Raw genomic sequence first — 24,862 nt, 5'->3', positions numbered from 1 at the left:
TGATGAACGCAGCTCAGTTGGGACAAGCCGGGGATAGAAAACTGTGATCCCCGAGCGAAAGAGAAACGGCATCCCGTTTGAAGGAGCTGCGGTTTTATCTCAGCGATGATATTTTAGTTTTAACGGTATACAATTGCGGTGTTCTGTGTTGTCGTAAAATGTAGCCGCGGAGGAATCGTCGCGGCAGTAAGCGCCGCGAAAACGGGTTTTCCAAAACCATTCTTCGTCCGCATGGCAACGGATCATTTCCTTGTAGGGGATGTGGAGCTTTAAATTCTCTTTAAAGTCTCAACGTTCGCCGAATGAGCTGCGTTTACTACGAGCGAACGCTCTTTCGCGAATAAAATGATACACTGACCTACTAAAAGCACACGAACTGTGTACGTTCTCGGATAATGTATGATAAAAATATTAGGATTTATAAGTGACCCGCGCTTAAAAAAATTATGGCGCCCTCCTGTTCGCACAAATCAAAACACGGTTTTCATATTGTGTTATTTATTGTCTCAAGTATTAGATTGTACGTGCAATGATTTTTTTTTGTACATTTTATGTTAATATAGATGGAAATTGTGATTTTGCTATCAATTTTAATATTTATTCTTATTGTACCAACATTTCTGTTGGCTAAAAAAACATGTGTTTTTTATGTTTCCTGAATTCACATTATCTTTTTCCTACAAATCCAATTAAGTTTAAAAAATTTAGTTTTTTTATGTAGGTAGAAAATAATACAGACTTTAATAATGTTTAACATCATTCTTTAATAATAATTTTAACAATTAAACAAAATTTAGAAAATTATTATAACTGATTACAATTAATAGAGCTAATATTGAAAGATTAAACAATATATATATATATATATAGGTATACGTTTAATAAAGTACAATTTTTATTAAATTACGTCAGAATTTACAAGATATTTTTTAATGTTTTTTCGATAATTTAAAATAATAAAAAAGTTTACAAATTGTAAAATTATGAGAAGTATTCTATGTACAATAAATCAATAATTTTTATAACAATTTAGTTTAACTGGAAACCAATAATATCAAATTAAAAAAGTATTTATTTACTATAACATACGTGCCTTTGGATGTGCCCTTATACAAGAAAATTAATTAGGAAATATTACTGGCAGGAACGTATTAGTAACAACAATTAACTAATTCAGCGGTAATTAAAATAAATTTAACTAATAATATGACAATAATAGATAATATGATAATATATACAGATAATATATTAAGAACATAATAGTGAAGCAAGATAAATTATTAAAATGAAAAATAAGAAATAAAAAGGCAGAAAATCGTACACTTGATACTATTTACGCGCCTAAATTATTGTGCCTAAATAGTATAATTTATATTATTTTCAGTTTTTAGTATAGCAACAGCCGCATTCTATATGAAGAAATAAATAACCTAGATGTAAGAGACATGATTCTTATAATAACTGAATCATCTTCTAAGCTTATCACATCGAAGAGTCGAGATAAAATAATTTGTAATGTGCATAAACATGAACTTTGACGGCAGTAATTTCACAATGTGAATAATCATGATAGCAGATAGCGGAAAAATAAATAGGCTCCAATTACACGCGTCAGTAGATTATACGGCGTAGTCACGCACTTAGCGTCAGACGCATCAGCTAACGAGAGAACGCCACTTGGCGAGGGCGCTTAACCATGCGGGATACTCGTCGCGAATGCAAACGGGCGTGCCCTCAACCCCCTTAAACGCGAGCAACGTGATATCGCAGCCAGGACGCAGTTTTACTTCGTCGCCCTTCACTTCTCATCCCTTTCATCCTCGCTGTTTCATTCTCCATCTCCAGCGTCCTTTGAAACGAAAACATCGTGATTGCATTTTCGACGACATATACACGAATTCAACGATCCTGCGTTTTACGCAGCGACACGCGCTTCTCTTTCCTTTCCGTTCAATAAAATCGTTTCTACCTCGTTGCAATCAGTCAGATATAAAATTTCAATTCCGGCAGATACCATTAAACCTCAAATTAATATTCTGATAGAACACAGTAGTTAAATAGATTTCAAGTAATATGATTTTGCAATACGACTATACATCAAATATTCAATCTATGAAAAAGTTTTTTTGCTTTTTATTATATTTGATCGAAAAATTATCAATGTCTTGATTTTTATTAATCCGGAATAGTTGGTTACCTTTTCTTCTTTTACGTAAAGGATAATCTGGGGTATTAAAATTACTATTATTAGCAACTTATGTTGTACATTATTACTTTTTTATTTATTAGTATTTAAGAACATTATAGATATATTAATTTTCTGAAAAAGGTAAGTAGAAATCAAATAAATATTGAACGGAACGAGCACATTAAATAGCACTTGTGGCAATATTTCTAAAAAATTAAGATTTTAATTAATATAACGCTTTTTTATTGCGAGTTTTTAACGAAATTACGTATTTAACAGTTTATAAAGAATAGTTATTAAACAGGAACAAAAATGTATTAAATAGTAGGTATCCATATAGAAAATAATATTTTACAATTGATATTTTCTCGCCACTGAGGTATAAAAACATATCCCAAGTGGCTATTCCCGGATTAAACAAAATTCATTACATTAAATTAGTAAAAAAATATGCAGAAATATATTAATGTTTCTAAAAAAATTATTAGCACAATATTTTCTGAAACATTTTATTCAAAAGATACATATTATTTTACAAATAAATTTTTTATGGTCTATCATCGATTAAATTAAATTGCACTTTCTGATTTTTCAGTTTTAAAATGTCCAATTGTAACAAATACTACAAAAGTAATTAAAATGTCATTAGGAAGTTTCAACTACGCAACGCTCCTTTAGGCATAAATATTCCATTATCTAACGCGTATCACAGTAAAATTACGATATCATTGGCAAAATTCGTTTGAAATGCACGATCGCTTTTGTGCACTGGAAATTTGCTCGCGTTCGCATATCATAAAAGGCTGATTGTGAGAGGCGATAATTTATGGCTAATTGTTGGATCGAACAATACGTGTTTACGTGTGATATTATAAAGCGACATCGTTACAGCAATAATGCATGTTCCAGACATTATCAATATATGCGTAAATATTTGTTGATGTATGTTTCCTGCTTGGTTACGAAATAACATTCGTTTAACGCTTAATGTGCACATGTATGAAAAGCTTACAACAACGAGCGGTTCTGATCGATTAAAGTTTAAAAATTATCCTGCATATGAAAGCTTGTAAGATAATAAGGTCACCTCGTAAGTCTGTTGGCTGAAAACCCTCCAAACCAACGATATTCTTGTCGAGCTCTTCCCATAAAATATTCTTCTGTTACCTTACTATGTCAGCGTACAGTTCTATCTTAATCCTTTCTCGGTTTACGCTTTTTCGTTGTCCTGCGCACGTTGGTAAGAATTATTTCAAAAGAGTAAAACAGGATTTTTTTTTTCCTTATTAACTTGAGTAGCTTGGCACAGAGGAATATTTAAGTTAATTTCGAGGTAAAAAGAAAAACCTTTGCGGGACCTCATTGCATTTGCATACGTTTTACCGACCATTTTTCTCCAACCGCAAAGAAGGCGACCCGTCGAACGCAGACTCGGTGTGTACAACACACATCTACCTATGCAAATGTCGCCTACCGCAAACGCAAAGCGGAGTAGTCTCTGGTAAGTACACGACCGTGTGTACTGTATGTTATTGCAGCCTCTATCGGTGGGATCCCCCGCCGAGTTTCTGCGCACGGGCGCGAATTCCGCGTAATTCCTTCTGGCGCTGACTGGATTAATTGTGCGCGAGAGAAACTTGGCGAGTTTCGCGGCAGGCGGCTGCGAATGCTCGAGGCTGTCCCTCTTCCCGTCGAACAGGAAGTGCTGATCGGGCTGACACGCTGATGGGGTTGACACCAGGTGTTAACGCCGCAACTCATGGCGTCACCGCCTCGTTGTGGAAACGATCTCAATTGGTGCTAGGATTACGTCAAGTCTGCTATTCTATCGTCAACGAAAAGCGACAACGTTTGTCTTAGGGATTGTTGCATTATTATTGACATTAATAGAATTGTGTTTTATCTTTGCATCGCTAGAATTGAATCTTGCAGAAATGCCTTACTAATAAAGAAAAAAATCTGCAGGAGAAGAATAAGAAGTTATATTTTTATTATTATTACTACTATAATATCAATAATAATAATTATATTTATAATTATATCAAAAAATATATATAGTTGGCACTAAAAGTAACTATAAATTGTAAATAATTTGTAGTGGTTGCAATCATTTCTTTCTCTCAATATAGAAAAGAACAATTTTGTTGAAGTATTTGAAAATTTATGTAGATACAGAACTGAAAAAAATTTTGTTGAACCATCAAAATAATTAAAGGAAACTCCAGCATGATAAGCAATGCAAATAGTGTTGAAATTATAGTAACTAGCTTGATAGTCTAACAAAATTATTTTCAGATTTGTACTTATCTAGATTTTTAAATACTTCAACCATACTATTTTACATTAATCATAATTATTTTATAATTATAGTCACTATGCAATTATAGTCACAAATATTAAATTTTTCTCTCAGTGTATTTACCTAATTTTCTCTTGCAAGTTTCTTTCTCGTTTAAAAGGCATTTGTGCGAGATTTAATTCTAACGATGCAAAAGTTCTTTTCGTGTATACGTGAGAGTATACCCGCTCAAAGTTGATACGAAAACTATCAAGATCTTGTATTTTAATTTTCGAATCTGTTCTATTTATTGTTAAGCGTTGTAAAGCCTTCGCTGTCAATTGTCAGGATGCGGTCAAAGTCTCGCTTTGAAACATTTCATTGATCAATCAGAGAAAAAATTTTACTAATTACCAATCAAAGAACGCTTCAAAGCATTTATTGTATTACATTAACCGTACCCTTAAACTCGTCTTAAAATTGTTTCGTTAAAATGAAACGTAGGATCGAACATACGAAATCGTGCAAGATTACTGCTTGCGAAATCATTCGTTATTACAAGACTATCTCCACGAAGGGATTACGAATCTCACATGCGGGCATCGCCGTCTGATATATCGATACTGCTTGCAATGCCAAGTGTCGCCGGTACCGCAATCAGTTAAACGCAACCCCACGCGGAAGCGTTCTCGATCGACGAGTCAATTGTCCTCCGCTTTCTCGTTCCTATTGTGCGGTCAACTTACATAGCATGGACAGATGAACGCGTATCTCTCTTTGTGCACGTGTGAGTACACGTGTGCATGTGAACGTGTCGCACGTGGCCGGATGCACGTACCACCGGCTGGAATTATCGCGCTATTGTCCGCGTAGTTACGCGACATAATGGCGGATTTCTCGTTGCGATACGCCCGAATCGGCAAACCATGCTGTTCGTTATTACGCGCAATTTTTACGCGTCGTTATCCTCCCTATTGACACTCGTTGGATTAAAATAACTACGCTGACCGACCGGAATAAAATGATGACCACGCGAAACAAAGGGATCATTATACATGGCTATTCGTGAGGTCGATTGCGACATTAATGACGGTAAATTAAAACTAAGCGGACACCATATTTTCAAATGATAGGAACAATAGCTAGCGTTTTATCAATTAATTTGAAATGAGAACCAATAAATAAGTACTCGCTGTTTTTTAAAACGATTATAAGCTTTATTGGAAAGCGATTCAAAGTTATATTTATCTTATACACACCGTAGTCCCTAGTATCGTTATTTGAACCATAGATTATTGAAATTTGTTGCAAAATATAGGAGCTTATTTAACAAACGCAGAGGAACGGTAAAATATGGTTTATTATACGATTATAATGATAATTAAAGCCGATGCGTGTAAAATCAATTTAATCGGTGGGATAATAATTAAAAAAGATGTCTAATCCTATACAGAGTATGGATATACTATCCGAGATTAATACTGTCCAGTGAGCGAAGATGTTGTCGATACCGCAGTCTGACCACACTCGTTCCTCGACCACTAGCGGATTCCAATGCCCGCTACTACTGCGGAGCAACCACACCGAGTGAACCAAGTCTACGAGCACCAGTGTGCGACATAGATTTTGCCATAACCGAGATGGGAATAGATACGACCAAAGTGTAATCGTATAAGCTTCCCCTAACCGTGAAAGTTAAGGAACTCTAAATTGATTACACGCTACAATGTCGGTAGAAATGTAATGAAAATCATAACTCGTGTCGCCCCGAGCACGAAATAATTTACCGAGTGCTCGTGGTGTAAAATGAAAAGAAATGATATACAGTTGGAAAATTTATGTTAAATCTAACATATCTGACGTGCCTCAAAATGTTTGTGTTAATTTAACATAAAACGATTACGTCAGAAAGTAACATAAATATTATGTAAAAAATTAATATAAAATATAACACTGATAATTTATGAACAAATTGTGAAAGTATATTTTTGTAGTAAAATTATTATTTATAATATGTTAAATTAATTAACATTAATATATTTTTTTTATTTATACTGGATAAAAAATTTAGTTGTTTCGGCAATTATTCAGTTGAAGTATTTTGTAACAGTAACCAAATATTTCGTTTAAATATAACAAAAAATTTAGTTTTTGCAAAATATTTTCTCTATTATTGTAAATAACAAAAATATTTGTGTATACCACTAAACAATTCAGTTCACGTAAAATTACAGTTTTGTTCGATATATTTCAACTAAACTTCTGTTGTTACAGTACAATTTTGGTTCATAGAACAAAACATTTTTTCTAGTTTATCTTAGAATTTACGTTTTAAAATACATTATTTTTATAATATATTTTATAATGTATGTATTTTAAGTAATGATCCACTTACTCATAAATTGTATTATTTTAACATTGAGAAATGTCGAGTATCAATTTAATACAAAATGTGTAAATAAAATCACATTATGTTAAATTAATACTTGGATGAGTTAAAAATTTAACACCAAAATTTTCACGAAAATTGACAATATAAAATTTATTTTTACTACTTAGAGCGAGATTCGTGAAATTTAGAATCAATCAGAAATTTTAGATATTTATTGATATATTTTGCATATTAGTAGGTATTCGAAGAGTAAAACAGAAGCAATGAAACGTAAACTGATTATTTCCATATAGCTAAATTAACTCGGTCGACCGTAAAATCGGTCTTTGAAAGACGTACCGTTAAATCTAATACTAATTAGGTGTGAAACGCAGCAGCAACGATAGGAATGTCATAGTGCGTTTGCATATAGATATGCGAATGCATATAGAGAAATCAATAGATCTAACAAAGCAGCGAGTTACCGCCGATCGCAATTTCATTCGACGAATCTGTTAGCCGAAATTGCTACAAAGACACCCGTAATGGGTGCAACCACGTCATTGAAGTCCTGCGGGCGGGCGGGTAGGTGCCAATCCGGTCTGGTCCAGGTATTTAGTCATCATTGCGGTTCCGACCTCATTCGGTTCGCGCGACTGTCGAACGGCAGAGATTCGGCGATAACTGAGAACGTCGGTCGTAGGAACATCGAAATCGTTCGTCCTGATGATCCACCGTAACTACCGGCAGATGGATATGGCGACCGGTTGACTATTCGCCGGTCGACGACCTCGTTTACAGCTGCGGCCGCGATATCGTTGCGGTTTCTATCGGCCACGAGCACGTTTCCTACGTCTAATAAATGATGTCAATCCCAGGGTATAGCCGATACTATGCTGGGTGCGGCGCGCTCGATAAATCATATGGCCGCCCGTTCACGATCGTATCAAGTATTTGCAATTTGCGATATCATAACCCTCCCTCCTCCGCCTGGCCGCTTAGTATGAAATTAATTCCCTGCCCCCGGACTACAAATGATCATGTAGCGACCTATTTACCCGTACTCGCGGAACCGGATTGCGTGCCGCGCTCTGTCGGTCTTTCGTTCGCGCATTTACCGGTGCATCCTGGAGCGCGTTAAAATCAGGCTTACCGTTTTGCGCCCATTAACTTTTCACTTAGCTTATTTAATTGACATCTTGAAAGACGAACAGTTCCGCTCGACAACCCAGGAGATGGACGATTGATGGTTAAGAGTTTGGAAATGCCGATACAATCGCGAATTGAGAGTCTCGAGTTAAGAGAGTTGAGAGACCCTCTTGAAAAGTTTCGAGTCGGGAATTTGGAACACGCAAATATTTCCATCCAGAATTTCCTCCTTTCAAAAGGTATATATACAGGCGTTGCGGAAGTTGGCGTACAATCTCTCGCGCTTTCTTTCATCGTAAACCGCGGCCATAACGATGACGTTTGTATCAGCGATTCTTCAGAAAATGCAATCGACGTTTCGAATACGAGATCGACAGAAGTGGAGGAAAAAAATAGACATCGCTCGCTCGCTGCGCCGTCAAGTTTTTCGCCGCATTTCCCGTCGATAAACGTTAAATGCAACCGGCTTGACGCGCATTACGGAAACGCACGTCAACCCGCCCGAACGTCAAAATCGATTCTTTCGCTCTCGCATAATGCCGCGCTTGTGCATGATCTGACAGTACTTCTCCCACTTTTTCTCTCTCTTTCTCTCTGGCCGTTCGTCATATATATTTTAACCCGCACACGCAGCACCGACGAACAGCTGGCAAGGATTCAAACGTGTTTATCCTAGGTTTTCACCACGAGCGATTTTAACCGCGGCGAGATGACGGGAAAAATAGTGCAGCGCCGAGTTTTGCGTGAAATCGTTGCTGCGGTATGTCCATATATGTATGTTTGTGTGTCGCGTGTGCACACGCGATTTACACGCGATATTTCACGTGAAACACGAAAACGTGCTGCGGTTCGCCCCAGTTCGAAAGCAAAAGTCACGCGTTTCATCGAGCGCTGATGGCTCTTGGATACGCGGGTACAATAGAACTGCTCTTTTTTTTTGTTCTTTTTTTATTACTATTTGCAGTGTGTTCAACCGAGTTTCAAACGCCACTATTACCACGGACTAATACAGAGACAGTTCCCTCTCATCCGCTATATCTTGCAACTTTGAAATCCGAATTGTAATGTAATTCTGAATTAAACGACGTTACGCGAACATGACTTCTCTAAGCTCAACAATTTTAGGAGTAATCGAATTTTAAGAACAAGCTCAGCAAGTCCCCGCGATGTATAAGACACGAAAGCAAGATGAGAAAACAAGATAATAAATGTAACCAATGAAATATTATTTCGGAGAATCAAATATATATTTCATGCAGATAATATATTTCTGAAAATTTATGAAATTTCTTTAATCTTACAGAACTGCATAATCGTTAAAAAATACATAAGATCTACAATGACTGATACAAAATTTAGAATTAATTATTGTAAAGTCATTTAATATAAAGATACATAAAACATTTAATCATATTTCTATACATTTCGATCTTGAAATTTATCAATTAATATATTAAGAAAGTTAAAGTCTCCATTTTTAATAAAACATTATTGTCGCGGATAATATTTAGATATGATTGTTTTGTTAATTATTATTATTTCTTTGCCAATAAATAATTTTAGAAAAAATATACGATTAAACAAACTCCACCAAATAATAATAATAACGTTGTTGAGTGCAACTTAGAATCAAGTTATTGAGATAGAATGGAAAAATTTGATACACCGCAAATAGCAAGGCGATACAATTACAAGGCCTAACCAAAAAAATGAAAACTAAATAACAAAAGAACAAAATATTCTTGCTACGAAAACCGCTGAAGATTTTTTTTACGAAACAACGCCGATTTGCGTTCGTTTCACTAACCTCTCTCGAAATATTAAGACTGACGTAAAATTTGATACGTTCCCCTCGGGATGGGTGTTCTCGGTTTATTTTTGTCAGCTATCACGTGTCGTCGTTATCGAATGACGACCATTCCTCTCGTAACTCGAAACGATTTGTATTGCCTTGGTCATTCTTGGGCAATGGCGCGCTCTCTGCATCATCCCCCATTTTGATTTCCCCGGAGTCATCATCGTTTCTGTCCCTGATAGTGATTACGATTGCCGCCATAATCTTGGGTCGCGTTCTGGATAGAATAAAAAGTGATTCGTTGTTATTTTGGTGACAATAAATGAAGGCCTTTTCTCTCCAACGTTTCTTTGAAGGTTCCTCCACCTGGCGAACTTTTTTTTCCTCTTCACGTCTTTTCTTCCTTTTTCTCTCTTCTCCCCGTTTGTCTATTTGCAGAAACTTTAACTTTCACGGTTTTGAACTCCGATGAATAACCTAATTTCCGATTTTCTAAAAACGCCTCCCTCGGCGTGACTTTAGGAGAAAGTCCTTCACCGACACGATGGATGATCAAAGAAAAAGAATGTTTTTGGTGTTCTTTATATCGGATTAAAGACGTTACTTGGGAGTTATATTTATTCTTCGTCGGTGATCAAAGGAATCCACCGGCGGAACTCGCGGAATTTTCATAACTCCATTTATATGATAGGAATCGCTAAAGCAGGTTCATGAACGTCGCATCTTTATTTTAATGCATTCAGAAACGTTTTTATTTACTCATATTTTCTTCAATAAATAGTTTCTTTCCTTTTTTCAAAATAAATAATAACGGAAAATACTGTGGAAATCTAATTATATTACTAATAATTTTTTTACTAAATTTTTATATGTATAACGCTGACTTGTTATATCAAGGAAAGCTTATTTATTATATCAGAGATTATCAATCATAAACATTGATACTTGTTACAGATTGTTTTTACTGAAAATGTAATGAATTAATTTCTTAGAAAAAATAAATATTTCTTCAAAATACCTGCACTGTAAAAAATAAAATGTTACTTTTAACTTGAAGACGTATACACTGTTAATTCTTATAGTGAGTCAAATTAATTTAATATGAGTCGCCACTGCTCTTACTCAATAATATCATTATTTTTTACTAAAACAATGGTTATATTTGACACTATACAGTATCAATTTAACATTATATAGTGTCAAATTTAATTATCATTTTAGTAAAAAATAACGATATATTTAGTAGGAGCAGTGGATCACATTAAATTAAATTTGACACTATAAATTTAACAGTGTAGTCGTCTTTTATAAATTAAAATTAACATTTTATTTTTTACAGTATGTATTCACATATGCGGTTTAAATTTATAATATTTTTGTCACGGGAAAACACATCAAATTACTTTGTGTTTTTTTTGTTGTAATAATTAGCAGGATAGTGCATAATTTGAATCGGTAGCCGGATGGCAAAAACGGTAACAACGTTGCCATAGCGACTGAACGTCGGCTTGGATTCAACGCCGCTTCTTGCGATAAATTTCTCCCCGTGAGTATAAACGCGAGCGCGTAGCTCGCATGGAGATATGAATTTTTCCACCGCGGGTCATATATAGTTTGCAGGTAATTAATTAGCGAATACCATCGCGCACTATTCTCCTACGCACTGCTTGCGCTTTTGTCATCTCGCTCTTTCTCTCTTTCAGTTTTGTCTCCCTCGCCCTTATACACTGTGTCTCTTGTGTTTTGCAAAACGGAAACTCGTCTCTCGGTAACTCATTAATTTGATGTTGCTTTGGAAAAAGAAAGAGACAGAGAAAGAAAGAGAGACGGGAGAAGTTCCGTTTCAGCACTCGTGCGTTTCTAGGTGAAATTTTGTGATATGAAATTTCTCTTGACCGATGTCGGCGATGTTCGGATATTCTTTCCTTGAGATATATAGTGATGAACAAATTGTATCAGCTTTCCGTTAAAAATAAAGAAATCTGAGAAATATCTTTCATCGCGTTTCTAACCGGAAATTATAAGGGCATCAGTATGAATCCAATGTTGCTCAATTTTAACACATAGGTGTAGTTAAATTTATCTTAATATTTTTAACTATAATTCACTATAATTTTCTTTATAATTTTTTAAATAAAGAATACCGAAATAAATCGCGCGAATTATTGACAATTTTCTGTATAGATGTTATGATTTTATTTATTACAATTAAAAATTACATACATATATACATATATAACGTTTTACCTGTTACTGAATAATGTATAATAAGAGCGACATTGTTTTTGCGGAAAGAAAATGTCGGAAGAACCGCAAACGTTCTCTTATCAATGAACGTTCTCTACAAACTTTCACAACGATGTCAGTTTAATTACATTTACATATAAATTACCTTATTGTAGTAGTCTTACGAGAAAAGCACCGTTACATAATAATAAACCATCCCTATTTACGTGACTTAGCATTACTTTCTCGTAAAAACTACGACTGAAAAAGCATCATTAAATGTATTGTATTGTGAATGACGTGAATGTTATAAACTATTTTGATGGACAACAAAAGATGATATATATTCTGATTAGTTTTCATCAAATTTTATTTTTTTCTGAGCTTTAAAAAAAACTAATATTTTAACTCTTGATAAGTTAAATTTCTAAGACTAATCGAGATAAAAGGGATTTGTTAAATCTGTATATAATGCCGACATTTTTGCCTTGCGTGTTTTTGCTGTGCATGTTTCCTTCGCACGAAATTTGCAGTTTGGAAATGCAGTTTGCCAAGTAATTCGTTTATTTCGTTTACCTTCTTAACTGGGTCTTAACGCGAGTGAGCGCGCCAGTTTAAAAGAAACGTAAGAAATGTAATATAAATGTCCCGCGGGATATATAATCTTCTTATTGTCAGATTAGCCGTCAAAAATCACGTTAAGTCTACGAGGTAAATTAAACTCGATTCCTTTACCGTGCGACATGGAAACTTGGCGCGTCTTGTAAAACTGTGATTTTGCATGCAGATACGAGGATTCTTCTTTCAGTTGCAATATTTATTCCCCTTGTTCTTTCTTGCTTATCTTTAGAGTGAAAGTACGTGTCACAGACTTTTTTCATATTAAATGCACAAAGAACAAAGAAGTGCGAAGAGAAAAAAGCCACGATTCGCAGCGATTATGAGCAGTAAATGGAATTATTTAGGCTCTTTGCTTTTACATTCCTTTCTCATCGTTATCATCTTATCTAATGTATTAAAAAAAAAATAAGTGATAGCGGAAAAAAAGAAGAAACAGATTTATGGGATTACTGTATATACGAGGCTCTCTCCTTAATTTTATATTCTCTTTCTATGTTCTAGCTACTTCGCTGCTTATGAAGTAGGAGGATAATGCACGTCGTACATTCTGGTTGCCGTCTTCCACCTTAATATAATAATTCTGACTCCCATTCGGTGCGTTCCCGGACCGACGTCGTAAATAGACCCACCAATTGTCTGGTGCGATTGCCGCCGCAATCTTAGTTGGAATTCGATTCGAACATCCATTCGGCATTCCCCGACGCGATAGAATTATGTTCCATGTTCGTCGAACATACAATTTCTGCACCTGCCTTAGCCTCAATCATAGCGTTCGAAAATTTCTTTTTATCGCGACTCGTTTCTGTATTTATTATTTACCTCTCCAAATTCTCGGTCCATTTACTCGAACGTCTGACTTTCTTAAAAATATAGTTCATCTGACTTTCTTAAAAATATAGTTGTATTATTCCGTAGACCTAATAAAAAAAAATAAACAGTTGCATATTTCTTTGAAGTTAGTTATCACTATCGATTTGGACAGAGCGAGGAAGCTTAAAGCAAATTATTCTCTCTCTCTTTCTCTTTCTCTAAATTATCGAGTTGAAGAGAGGTACTGATATATTTAATTCTTTCCAAGGAAACCTAGGGCGGTTTTCATAGTCCATTCTTATTTTAAGACCGTCTCAAGTAATTATGTCTTAAGATGCTAATGCGACTGTCTGATTGGTTCATGACATCTTAAGACTGTACTTAAGACGGTCTTAAATATAAGATCCGACTATGAATACCGGCCATATAGATGTTAAAATCAGGGAATGCGCTGTCTATACCTATATATTACGTCTATGGATCTTTTATTGTTTTCTAATTCTACTAAGAGAATATAGAAAACATTTTAAAATTTAAATTAAATTCATGCTTTTTAGCATCTATTCATCTTAATCGTGAAAAGGCGCAGTGAAAAGAATTTTAAATTGTAAGGAATCGATAAATCGCGCTGCAAAGATGAGGAAGATAGAGAAAGATAGATGTACGTCATAATTTATTTATTTCTGAATGTATGAAACGTATATAAACAGACGTGATGTCTTACTTGAACTTAAACAATTGACACACTTCTCACGAATAAGCAATCCACCTCTAAGACAAACAGCCATCAAGCTAAATAATATTCATGAGTGACTATCCTACGCCGAATTAACCCGAATAAGACGGTAAATGTTGACCGTCGTGGAAACTGTCGTACTCTCCATTGTGGTAGCAATGGAAACAGCCGGCGCTAGTCAGACTCATCAAGCGCTCGAGCTAGCGCGCCGTTCCCTTCGGGGAGAAATCAATTTTCAATTCACTTGCAACATTATTCGACGTGATTCGACGTGAAATTCAACTGTAGCGAATCGTCGACGTACGATGTTTACTCAACCGTGACTTTCGAGGTATCCCTTTCGACAGGATTCCTTTAAGCAAGAAACGGCACGACCGATGAGCTCAGTTCGCGGATAGTCGATACAGGGCCGTTCATCCGTCTTTCGGGATTGCTTGGAACGAGTGCATTGTGAAATTCTCCCGATCATCCTCCATCTTTCCTCGCCGCAGCATCAACGACAGCGACGTGCTCTTTTGTCATCAATACTCTTCCCCAGCGTCGCTCCCTTTCGTCTCGTTCCTATACCACGTTCCCTTTTGTTCCACGCTCGCTGCGCTCGCAGATTCTTCCATATCGCGGCGAGTTCGCCGCGCGGAAGGAAATTAAATCGACGTTGATGGTGTTTGCTATTTCGCAGCATTGTGAGCGAACACCCCGTTCGTAAATACAGCTCTCCCCGGTCTTTTGAACGCATCGCGATTGTATAGCGTCTCCATGGCAATTACAATGTTTCGTGTTTAGTTCAGTGAAATAATAAACTACTGCCTTGGGGGTAAAGGTATAAAGCCCACAAATTGACGTAAATGCTGTATATCTAACAAAAACTAAATTAAAAAATAGTTTTATTGAAAAATAATATTTATTTTTATAACAATTTTAATACTTCGTTCGTTTTCCCTTGAATTTTATTGTCGCTTTTTTTTTCTAAAAAATACAAAATAAAGTGGGGATATTTTATATCTATGCCTAAGGCTGCAATAAAATAATGCTTTTTGTTTTTACAAACAGATGCTTTTCATAACAATTGCCAAACTTGCGAATTGTTTCTGAATTTAGAAACGATTTCTTCTTGACAAATATATTCAATCGGGCAGTTAAATCGATCGTTTTGATTTCTGGAAGGTTATACAAATCTCCCGAATGAATATTTACACTGAATATATATTTACATGCATTGGGTTTATTTATTTGCGGGCATAGAATCCGTTCACAGGCTGTCGAGGTGTGATTGCATAAAGCGCGAATACAAGGGGCTCCACCCTTTCAGTGCGCACAGCGCGATCGATCGTTCGCTCGGCTTTCGAGCGAACTTTTCCAGCGATCGCGATCGGAGGACAGTCGAGAACTATTGGATACTCCCTCATGAACCAAACCGATTCTCGATGTTCGAATATCGGCTGGTGCATGGAGCGGTATCTGGTGCCTGCGCGTTACGATTTAATGCGCAGACTGGAGGCATAACGGGGAACATCGTGAAGCGGCCGCCATTTGCGGCTGTGTAATCGGATATTATATTCGTCGATCGGATTTGATATCTCTGTCCCATTATGCCGCGGCATGAATTCCATTTGGAAGAATAATGACGGAACGCAGTGATATTTGAATAGAGGGATAACTGTGGCGATAGGTCGACACTGCTACGAAAGGTTTGGTCGGTAAAGTGCGGGGACTGTGGCAGAGATATGGTGAAATTGAAAACGGAAAAGGGTTGAAAAGGCACGGAATCTTTCTAGAGGTATTTCGAGACTAAAATCGGTGGGTATAAAGAATCGCGCGATGATATCGCGTCTGAAAATATTCAAGTTTGATAGAAGTCGTTATATTGAGATCGGTAAAGCCCGCTTTGTAACTAAATGTCACCAATCACGTCCGATGTGGATATGCCGTGGGCAGAACATAACGTTACAAAGCTGTTCTCTTTCACAAAAAATTTATTGTTTTGTTTGAATAAATAGTAGCGATACAAGTTCGCCGATATTATAGTCTAGATATTATATTGATCAAAATAGATTAATAAGCTTCAGGAACTGGAATTTCAAAATGCATCATAATGCATAATAATTCACTAAATATAGAAATAATTTTAAATGTTAAAGTTTCACTAATAAGAGTTAGGGAAGGATATAAAATGCATCTTTATATGTTTTTATAAACGCGATGAGATATCTAATATCGAAAACTGAAAATATATTTTTTTATATACTTAAGGAAAGAATGGTCTTCTTGAAGTATCTAAAAATTCAGCTAGATATAAATCTGAAAATAATTTTATTGAAATTATTGAACTAATTATGTAGGCCGTTCAAACTGATTCCTATATAGAATGTTAAAATTCTTTGTAACATTATGCTAGTTTTTCCAACATAATTATTTGGAAGGTCGAGCAAAATTATGTTCAGATCTGTATCGACCTAAATTTTTAAATACCCCAACAAAATTATTCCTTGTACAAATATATTTCTAGCACATAATTCCGTAATTAATTTTCGTTATTTAGATTTTCACGGCAATGATTTTTAACAGCACTCTTCTAGTTAACGATAAAGTGCGATCGCGTTATCAGATGACTTAAACAGTTTCCACGATCCCCCCTGAGATCGCTTGGTACATATTTTATCGTGGATTTATCGAGGGATTTATTTAATGCTTCATTCCGCGCAGTGTAATCTGCATAAGAGAAACCTGCGGCCATGGCGGTGCTCGTCTCCGGCTTGCACATCCGCCGCAATTAAAAATCATTTTATCATCGTCGTCCGGGACGGCTTCCGCGGCTAATGCGAAACGTAACGAGGTTGTCCCCGAGAAAATCACATTTCTTCCGAGTGAAAACACGCACGAGCACGGATTTCATGAACAACGACGGAAATCGGCAAGATGATCCCATTTTACTTTAATGTCGCTGTCGTTTCGCGGTGTATTAATTCTCCAGGTTTTTATTTAGGTATTTTCCGAAACATAAAATAGTTAATAAAATTGACATATTATTATGCAGCAAAGCGGATGGAATAATGGTGCGTGAAAAATAAGATTTATATACAGATCAAAAAATTTTACAAAGACAAAAGCGTAAATATAGAATTTTAATATAAAAATAGTACTCACATAATTTTTAAAAGTTGCAAGATACAAAAGAAATTAATGATCTAATCAAATTCTTATTAACGAAAAATATATCAAAAGAGAGATACATTAAAAGATTCATCTAAATTTCAGAAAAAACTTTTGATTTAATTATATTTAATTTGATATATATTTCCTATTAAGTTAAATTCAACTATCGAATTTTCTTCTCAAATTTAGATGAATCTTTAACTATTATGTATTAAAAATGTGAAATTTAAAAAAACTATCATGAGGAATATATATTTTTTGAGTACATTCACATCTTTCGAGAAATGATTATTCGTAATATTTTGCACGCCGTTTGCCGTAAATCTGACAGGAATTTAGTTGTCGGGATACGCATACTCCTACATTAAAAATAATTTTATCATCGTCATCGCCTTGACAGCGCAGCGTGCAACGAAGTTAGTGAGGGAAAATCATATTTTCTTGTCAGTAAAAGGGGTGGGGTATGAGATCGGTATCGAAGCGAACTATAGAAGGGCTGAGGCGAAATGGCTGCGAGGAATAGGTCAGCGAAGGAAAGTAACGGAAGGAAGAATCTGCGAAGAAAAGGGAGGGGAACGTGCTGTCGCAGTGGCGATGCCGTCTGCAATTACAATGCCTTAATTTTATGCGCAAAGTTAAGCTCCTTTTAAGAGTCCCGAGAGTGGTTAAGTCCCCCTTACGACTCACCCTCCATCGCGCAACATTCGTTTCACCAACGCCGCCCGTATTCATGGGAGGACCTTCTTTTAGACCGGTAGTGCCGGCACAGCTTCCGGGCAAGACCCAGCGATTATTTTAATTTGTTTAGGGGCCATCTGCCACCTCCATTCCATTTTCTATCTGCCTTTTTATTCTATCTCAGTTATTTTCTTTCTTTGCTCAGCGTCGATCCCTCTTACCACTCGTCCTCATTTACGGATTAAAGTTCCGCTATCTAATCTTGCCAAGTGATAGCGAAAATTAGTTGTATTATTACAATGTTCATGTAAGAGATGATGATAAAATAGAGGTTATATTACAAAATATTAAACAATATTTTATCAAATATATAAAGATTTAACAGACGTTAAAATTGTACGAGTAGTTCCTAAAAAAATTTTAGTAGCGTTTCTCTAATTATGATATCATTATGAATTTACATTTTTTTTTTTTAGTAAAAACGATTCCTTGATACATATGTGTAGAAAAGGGGTTTCATTTAAAAAACTTTCATCATTTTAGTAATTTTAATATTTTTTGTATGTTAAAATTACTTATTATTTGAAAAATTAAAATAAAAATTAAAAAATGTCACTTACATTTTATAAAATGTAACATATTATAAACAAAATATGTGTATATAAAACCATTTGGCATCTTTGGCATTTATATATTAATTTCTAAAAATAATTAATATTTTAACAACGCGAGTGCAATAACTAATACATAACTATATGGAAAAAGGTTCCATCCAAGCGCGATAGACGTCCTCTAATAGAATTCATAATATAATTTCGTGACAATCTAGACATGTGAAAAAATTTTCCGTCAAAGCGCATGAAAGAATTTACGTAATCGTGACGTATTTTATTGCTTGCAATTGCTATTTCCGACGGCACTAATGAATCGTTGACAGTATTAATTAAAATTTCACCGAATGATAATTATTTGAAAAATACCTGTGACACGTTCTGAAACGCAACAACATTCCGAGAATTACAATCATAATTATTTACATATTAATTTTCATTAATCAGTAAAATTTCCGCGACATATTAATTTACACACATATATTTCTCGCTTAAAAAGTGCATTCTCTGCTTTACAACACTGTACGATTTATAATTGTACATTTACACACATACATTCACACATATATTTTATATGTAATAAATCCGTGCAGATTGTAACGTTTTTCTTCAACTTTTCATTTCGCATGATAAATTTGTTCGCGAAATAAATTTCGTTTTTATCGAATGTCACGTTATACATTGTTTCCTGTAATTTTATCTCTTTAAATGCATAGTTCATAATTTATTTCTGTTTTAACGTATTGAAATATAAACGTATATTTATATACATTTTATGAGTTGAAAAAACTTTAACGGGATAAAATGTACAAATACATTATTATTGTCGTTGTTATTATTATTATTATTATTATCTGGTAAAATGTGAGTTTGGTATTTCATATTTGTAGAATTATGAAGTGATAGCCAATAAAATAAAATTTAATTAATATAAACTTTAATATAAGCACCTAAAATTAAAATTTGTTTAATCGTGGAAAATGAAATTATTAACTTAAACAATATATGCAAAATCTGTATGTACGCGAAGTGTGTAATTTTTACTCGCAAATTCATACATATCTAGTTTTATATAAAATAATTTTCAGATCTGAACAATTCGTAATTTTTTCAAATTGAATACGTACAATACTATAGATATAATATTATTGTGCAAGATATCAATACAAATACACACACAAGATATAATAATTGTTAAAAATACGAATTTTTTTACAAAAGTAATATTATGCATTGGTAGAGCATAACACGCATTTTAATCAGAGCGAAATGATTGGATACAGCTGTATGTGGTGCCACGCTTTTCAACGTCGTTCCACTAGCAGCGTTCGCCTTCACGCTTAATTATCCACGCGACACAACGTGGCCGACTTTTGCAAATAAAATTTTCCGCGAGGGGATTTACTCGCTCGGCCTCGGAGAGCAGCCGTCCGTTGCAATTAGACCTTTTTACCGTCGACGTGTGTTCGCGGACCCTTTAAATTTCACGTAGACTGCGTAAATCACGGAGGTTAGCTCGACAGGCGGGTTAACGCTATGAGCCGCACCGTGTCGCGCTGTTAAATTTGCGGGTTGCTTCCGCTCGAGTCATCGTGCTCATTAAAAACCGATCCAATTTGTCTTGGCAACCGCAAGGATTTCGGTGAGAGCAACGCCGAAACTTGGGTGTCGTTCTCGACGCTGTGGGCGCGATCGACGGCGCGAGCTTGGGTCTTATTGTGCCAACTTCGCCTGTCGCAACTCCGTCGCTCGATTAGACTTACGAACTTACGTTCAACCATCCTCGATAATAATTGAAGGCACGTACAAGAAGCAGGATGCACCTGCGTCATAAGTTGACTCTAAGGAGTAATGGAAACAGACAACATCTCTTGGTGTTGGTGAATAAGGGAAGATATTTTGTATACGTAATAAGCGGAAGCGAGCACGTTTGGAGACACAATTTGGCATTCCTATATGTTTGATAGTGCTGAGAATCGGCACTCTCTACATTTCTGAAACATTCTGAAATTTATGTGGTACTCTTTTACGACAAAGGAATAGAGCACGGTGGATTTTAAATAAATTTCTTCGTATTCGTGGATTACCCGTTAGATCATAACGAACAATATATAGCGCGCGAGGTTGCCTCTTCTTTCAGCAAGACCTAATACCGTCTCCGGAAAGCTCTGACCTGGGAAGTAAAGGGTTATCTGACTCTCTCGGTCGAGTGCACTTCTCTCGGTCTGTATTGGATCTTCTTGAACCCGGGCGATTTCGAGAGGGATAGGCGAAGAGCTTCACCTCTCGCAGGGTTCTCCTCGACTATGACGAATTGCGAAAGTTTGGTGAAAAATTGGCCGAAGCCAGATAAGAGTGGCCGGGGGTGTATAGTGCGTCGTACTTTGGTCGTTGGCCATTCGTTTCCTCCGCTTACTTTCATCTTGCTAGCCAACTTAACCCGCATTATTTAGCCCACTCTCAGTCTGTCCCTCCGTTTATTCTTCTTTATTTTTTTTTCTCGAGCCGCGCGCAAGGAAAAGATTTTAAAATAACTCTGTGTCCCGGGGGATAAAGTTTCTGTCGAGCTGACAAATGCGAGTATCGTGCGGCGGACGGCGTCGCGAACTACGCGACTTGGCGCCGCGATTTGCGACACGCGAAACTGTGGTATTTAACTCCGTGAACGGACATATTTCGCAGCGGTAATCCCGTGATTTGTATGCACGGCCCGAGGACACTCCGCGAACCTCGCCGAGCACAGACGAGGTATATCAGTCGCAAACAGACTTCTCACTGTAAATGCAACGTGCATTGCACTCACGATAAGAACTCACTTTGAAATCTTTTGCGTTATATTAAATCAGCGGCATAAATCTTTTCTGTATTATACGCTTTTTTTATGACTTTGGTATGCTCGACTCTACAATTAATATGAGATATACAGGTCAATCTGTTTCTTTTTTTTTTCAATCCCGCGTTTTTTATGATTTCACAAGCTGTTCTTGATTAAGAATGTTATTTGAGACTTAATAAAAACTTGTAAACAATTTTGAGACTACAAGGTGACAAAAAAATTTAACCACAAAGTTTTGTGTCTATCAAATCTTTAGTAATGTATATATATGTAAAAAAATAAAACAAGCTCTGAACTGTCAGAGTTATATCTTAGTAAATATAAAAAATAATAATCAATTTCAAAAATAGCCACTTTTAACTTTGATATAAGCGCTTCAGAAAGGCATTCATGGCCGCGCATCTTTTTACAGATAAATTCTCCCAGACAATTAAAGAGTAGCCTTTAGTTCCCTAATTGACGAAAAGCTTGTGGTGCAATGTGTGTGTGTGTGTGTGTGTGTCTTTATATTTAATAAGATGTAACTAACACTTTCTAGTGTTTATTTTTTTGTTACATATATCATCTAGATAGCAAGCTGATGATATTTCTCATCATTTTGACATCAAAATGACATTAAATTTAATAATATTAAATTAATGACATTAAAGTTAAAATGATAAATCAGCTTTGATTAGCGAGATATTACAGAGAGACAAAAAATTTTGTGTTTATCAAATCATTATCCATGTAGCAAGCTGACGTTATTTGTCGTCATTTCAAAACGACATTAAATTTAATGATATTAAATTAATGATATTAAAAAGATATCATTCTAATGTCAAAACGATGACTAATAACGTCTCCCTGTAACTAGGATAATGATTTGATAAACACATAATATTTTGTTGGATAAAATTTTGTGTCACTCTGTAACATCTCGCTAACCAAATAATAAATAAACAAGAATCAGGTATTCCCCACTTGGATTATTTTACTGACATATATCTGCGATTGGTGTTGCAGTTACGATGCGAGAAGTCGGCAGTTCGGAAAGGCGAAATTGTGGAGTGCCGCGCATTTTTGGGGCCATCGAGCGTCTTTTCGTGCGAGCCCACCGGCGCAGCTGACACTTCAGGATCTTCAACAAAGTGATGAGGGTGTCTACAGGTGCAGGGTCGATTTCCGAAACTCGCCGACGAGAAACTTGAAAGTTAATCTCACCGTTATCGGTAAGTACATCGATCTTATCTTTAATTGAACGTATAATAAATAGAATCTTTGTTAAAATATATACATGCAAAACATTTGTGTCAAAAGCGAAATAATCGATCTATGGCGGCATACATATATATTTGTCGTGATAATTGCTATTAATTTTGGCATTTCTTAGATTTAAGAATTATATTACCTACTCTACATGATTCTTGGAATTAAACGTTATTATTTCACTACTTACAACTCTGTGGAATAATTCGTTTATAACTGCCATTGTAAATGTATAAGTAGGTATATGCGAACAAAAAGCACGCATATCAATTTTCTCATAGCTATCTATATCTCGAAAAATCTGTTTGGCACGAAAAGACTTAGATTTTTGATATGGAATTAATTTGAAGCTCGTTAAACTTTCGCTAAACTCGAACAATCATTTTTGTATGATTATTTCTTGCACGCATTTTCTATTAGCCTCATAAGACAGTTCTTAGAAAATGTTCTAAATGTTGTAAAAAATCATGATGTTATCAAATTGGAACGAATCTATAAATCACTTATTAGGAGTGGTAGATTTTGAGGAACAAAGTGTATCTATAAGTTGTTATCGAAATATAAAAGAAAAATCTTCGTAGAAACTTAATATTGATCATATCCGTTAATGTGATAGTCGATATCTGACAATAAGTTAATGTGACGTAATAGGATAGTCGCAGTTAGCAATTTGCGGAACAATCAGTCACGATAATATCACGACCATTCGATAAATGAAAGTTATAGACAGGCAATTCATATATAGCGATATAAACCGCAAGATATCGACTCGGTAGTTTTTATTTTGTGACATAACTTGATCTTTTCGTGAAAAACTAGTTTCCGGTTCACTGAAAAAGAAATAAAGTCTCTGTTTTCTGCATCAATCATTTTCCAAATATACTTCTCAAACTGGTTCATGTGACGGAAATGTAATTGTCAATATCTAAAGGTGACACACAACGATACGCTATATGTACGTGTGAGTCGATTACAGTTTACAATAAATTTACGATTGTTTGCAATAGCAGCAGTCAGCCGCGATGTCGTGACTACCGGACGGACGAGAGCTAGAGAATAGAGACACTCCTCTCTAATAATATAAATCTTGAGATCTGGACTCGGCGGGCCGTCTTCGTTTCTCAAGAATAGAAACTTGAACTTTTCGCGCGGAACTAGTTCGAGGCTCGTTAAACTTTCACAAAATTGTTCTCGACGGGGAGTAACTCGACGGAACTGACCGCCGATACTCGGCGGCGATCGTAGCTTGCGATTGGGCAAAGCCGGTCTCAAGAATAGTCGTTAATCCAGAATTGAAGGACCACTCGTACAATCAGCGGACCATTGAAAGCGATCCTCTATAAACGATCACGCTGAGAGTCGATTGGTTGGCTCGTCTGTAGTTCGATTCACTCTTTCGTTGACGCAATCGTCAAATCGTCGAGCTCTCTTAGTAACAAAACTCCAGGATTATTTGCGTCGATAAATCGTCGATAATTGGCAGTTGAGTGTTACTCATTTAACGATCACCTATCATGCTCAACTAATCTCGAATTGGAAATTTGCGTGACATTTTGATCTGAATTGACAAGTAAATTGTTTAACAAGATAATTAGAAAGATAAAACGTTATATTCAATTTACGGAACGCTATGTTCGGAATTTATTTAAAAATTATTTATTTATTTGAGGAAATAAAGGATACTTTTTTAATAGTCGGTGAATCAATCAATTCTTTGTATAATCGGTATCTCTCATTTTCGAATATATTTTAAATTATGATTTAAATAATGACGTAGTATTAAATTTACGAATAAATTTCCATTCGATATAAAATATATTATCTTTCTCTCTTTTTCGTGGAAACAGATAAAGACTTTTCTTTTATTTCTCCTATTTTCTGCGTGAATAACATTTTTATTTAAATAATGGTGAATTGTGTGTTGCATAATGCATCAGAGTTGTTATAAAATGAAAATATGGACAAAATCTGCTATTGGTAGCAGATATATTAATACTAAATTTATTTTTTTAATATTAAAACGTATAAACAGAGAAAGATTATATATAAATTTAAACTCTTAAAGGTGGCTTAAAGATACAAATACAAATAACAAGGAGCATACAGCCACAGCACAAGTTGTTTAAGTGAAAGTCATATATTTAAAATTATAATAACAAATA

At 35.4% G+C, this 24,862-nt stretch overlaps 1 protein-coding gene across 1 annotated transcript in view; it reads left to right on the top strand.

Annotated features, from left to right (window-relative positions):
* Positions 1–24,862, top strand: part of LOC108757626 (basement membrane-specific heparan sulfate proteoglycan core protein) — a 235,045-nt gene that overhangs the window by 31,846 nt on the left and 178,337 nt on the right. Inside the window, exon 3 of the mRNA XM_018502094.1 lies at positions 22,458–22,663. Coding sequence (XP_018357596.1) covers positions 22,458–22,663 — 206 coding nt within the window. The remainder of the gene's footprint in view (positions 1–22,457; positions 22,664–24,862) is intronic.

This window comes from Trachymyrmex cornetzi, unplaced genomic scaffold (assembly GCF_001594075.2).
Source record: "Trachymyrmex cornetzi isolate Tcor2-1 unplaced genomic scaffold, Tcor1.1 scaffold147, whole genome shotgun sequence".
NCBI classification, from domain to species: Eukaryota; Metazoa; Arthropoda; class Insecta; order Hymenoptera; family Formicidae; genus Trachymyrmex; species Trachymyrmex cornetzi.
Note: the sequence above shows the minus strand (reverse complement) of the source record. Positions and strands in the feature narration are given on the sequence as shown.